Source organism: Octopus bimaculoides, chromosome 15 (assembly GCF_001194135.2).
Source record: "Octopus bimaculoides isolate UCB-OBI-ISO-001 chromosome 15, ASM119413v2, whole genome shotgun sequence".
Lineage (NCBI taxonomy): Eukaryota > Metazoa > Mollusca > Cephalopoda > Octopoda > Octopodidae > Octopus > Octopus bimaculoides.
Genome location: NC_068995.1, coordinates 57,501,344 through 57,503,045, shown reverse-complemented (window position 1 = coordinate 57,503,045; position 1,702 = coordinate 57,501,344). Strand labels below are relative to the sequence as shown.

Below are 1,702 nucleotides of genomic sequence, written 5' to 3'. Positions count from 1 at the left end.
TATATATACATATATATATATATATATATATATATAATTATTTTTTCTTCTCATTAATAGATCGTATAAATAAACTATTGCATAAAGAATGGCGATCAGATGATACATTTACATCACATAAATGTGAACTGTTTTTGTACCACATGTGACCATGTAGCATATATAACAGAATCTACATATTTAGTTAGAAATGTATGTTTACATGCTAGAACATATATATATATATATATATATATATATATATAAACAAGAGGGGAAACTTTTTTCTGAATAGCTGCAACTTGTATTAAATACAAACTGCATCATTCATTTCATTTGAAACGAATTCTTTTTGTTTCAATCTTTCCAATAAAAAAATCTATCTCTAGCTTTTGTTTATTTCTTCATCATCTTCTTGTAGTTCTTGTTTTCACTTGTTTGTCTTTTTTTCTGTTTTTTAAACATTTGTTTTTTTATTATTATTTTTTTTGTTTCAAATTTTAAAATCTTGTATTCTTCGTCTGTCTTTTAGATAATAACTGGTCTTCAAAGAAATGAAGGAAGTGGAGTGGGGGGAGCTGGGAAATTTTTAGTTTATCAAAATAACAAAATGGTAAAATGAGAAACCGAATGTGATGTACTGATTGGTCAAACTGGCAATGCTATGTATAACTTTGTATGTGTATATATACTTACATATATATATATATACACACACACATACACATATACACACACACACATATATATATAAACATATATATATATGTGTGTGTGTGTGTGTATATATATATATATGCATGTATATATGATGCATGTGTGTGTATATATGTGTATATATATATATATATATATATGTATATTTATATAAAGAAGAGTAAGACTGGCGTCGCTGGTGTTGCTCAGCTTTTAGTGCAGGTTGAGCCACTTTCTCTTTGACTGTTGCCGTTATCATCTCGCCATTTATCCACCGAACGTCGTCGTGCATTCATGAAGAAATTTGCCACAGTGCTGACTTCCAGACCCAGCTGTTGTGCAATAGTTGCTTGCATTTCTTTTGACGGACGTTTGGTTTCTTTGAATATTGCATGTAAGGTGCGTCTTTGAATATCGGTGAATACCAGTCTTGGTTTTTTAGGTGGCCTGTTCTCTTCTGGGGGACTTTGTTGGTCTTGCTCTTTCCGTTTGCATGCTAGAAATTGGTAAAGAAGAAAAAAAGAAACAAAAGAATAATTAGAAGTCTTCGGGTAACACGAATGATAATAATAATAATAATAACAATAGTAATAACAATAATAATAATAATAATAATAATAATAATAATAATAATAATAATAATAATATAAATAAAGACTGCAGTACATTGTAACAATTAATGAATGATTAAAAGAGTAAATGCAAATTAGAACATGGCATGTCAATATACATACATATTACATATGTATGCCTGGGCGTATATGTGTGTGTATGTGTGTATAGTTGGGAGTGCAAACGGGGGAAGATGGACTCATATTTGTTTATTCGTTTGAAGTTGCTAATCCCTCCGTCGCTACTAGCAGATTGTAGAGACGGAGTAAATTATCAGCTTCAGACATATATATCTATATCTTCATATATACATACATACATACATACATGTGTATGTATATATAAATATACATATATATATACATACATATATATATATATATATACATACATATATATATATATATATATATAT

General features: G+C 28.4%; 1 protein-coding gene across 15 annotated transcripts in view; it reads right to left on the bottom strand.

Annotated features, from left to right (window-relative positions):
• Positions 1-23: 23 nt before the first annotated feature.
• Positions 24-1,702, bottom strand: part of LOC106877140 (one cut domain family member 2) — a 348,210-nt gene continuing 346,531 nt past the window's right edge. For 5 of the 15 annotated variants that reach the window (XM_052973370.1, XM_052973369.1, XM_052973373.1 and 2 more), the window contains one exon: positions 26-1,171. In XM_052973370.1, the coding sequence (XP_052829330.1) occupies positions 882-1,171 (290 nt within the window). In that variant the 3' untranslated portion in view covers positions 26-881. Of the gene's footprint in view, positions 1,172-1,702 lie in introns of all 15 variants that reach the window. The other 10 variants (XM_052973372.1, XM_052973376.1, XM_052973368.1 and 7 more) reach the window with 4 other exon arrangements.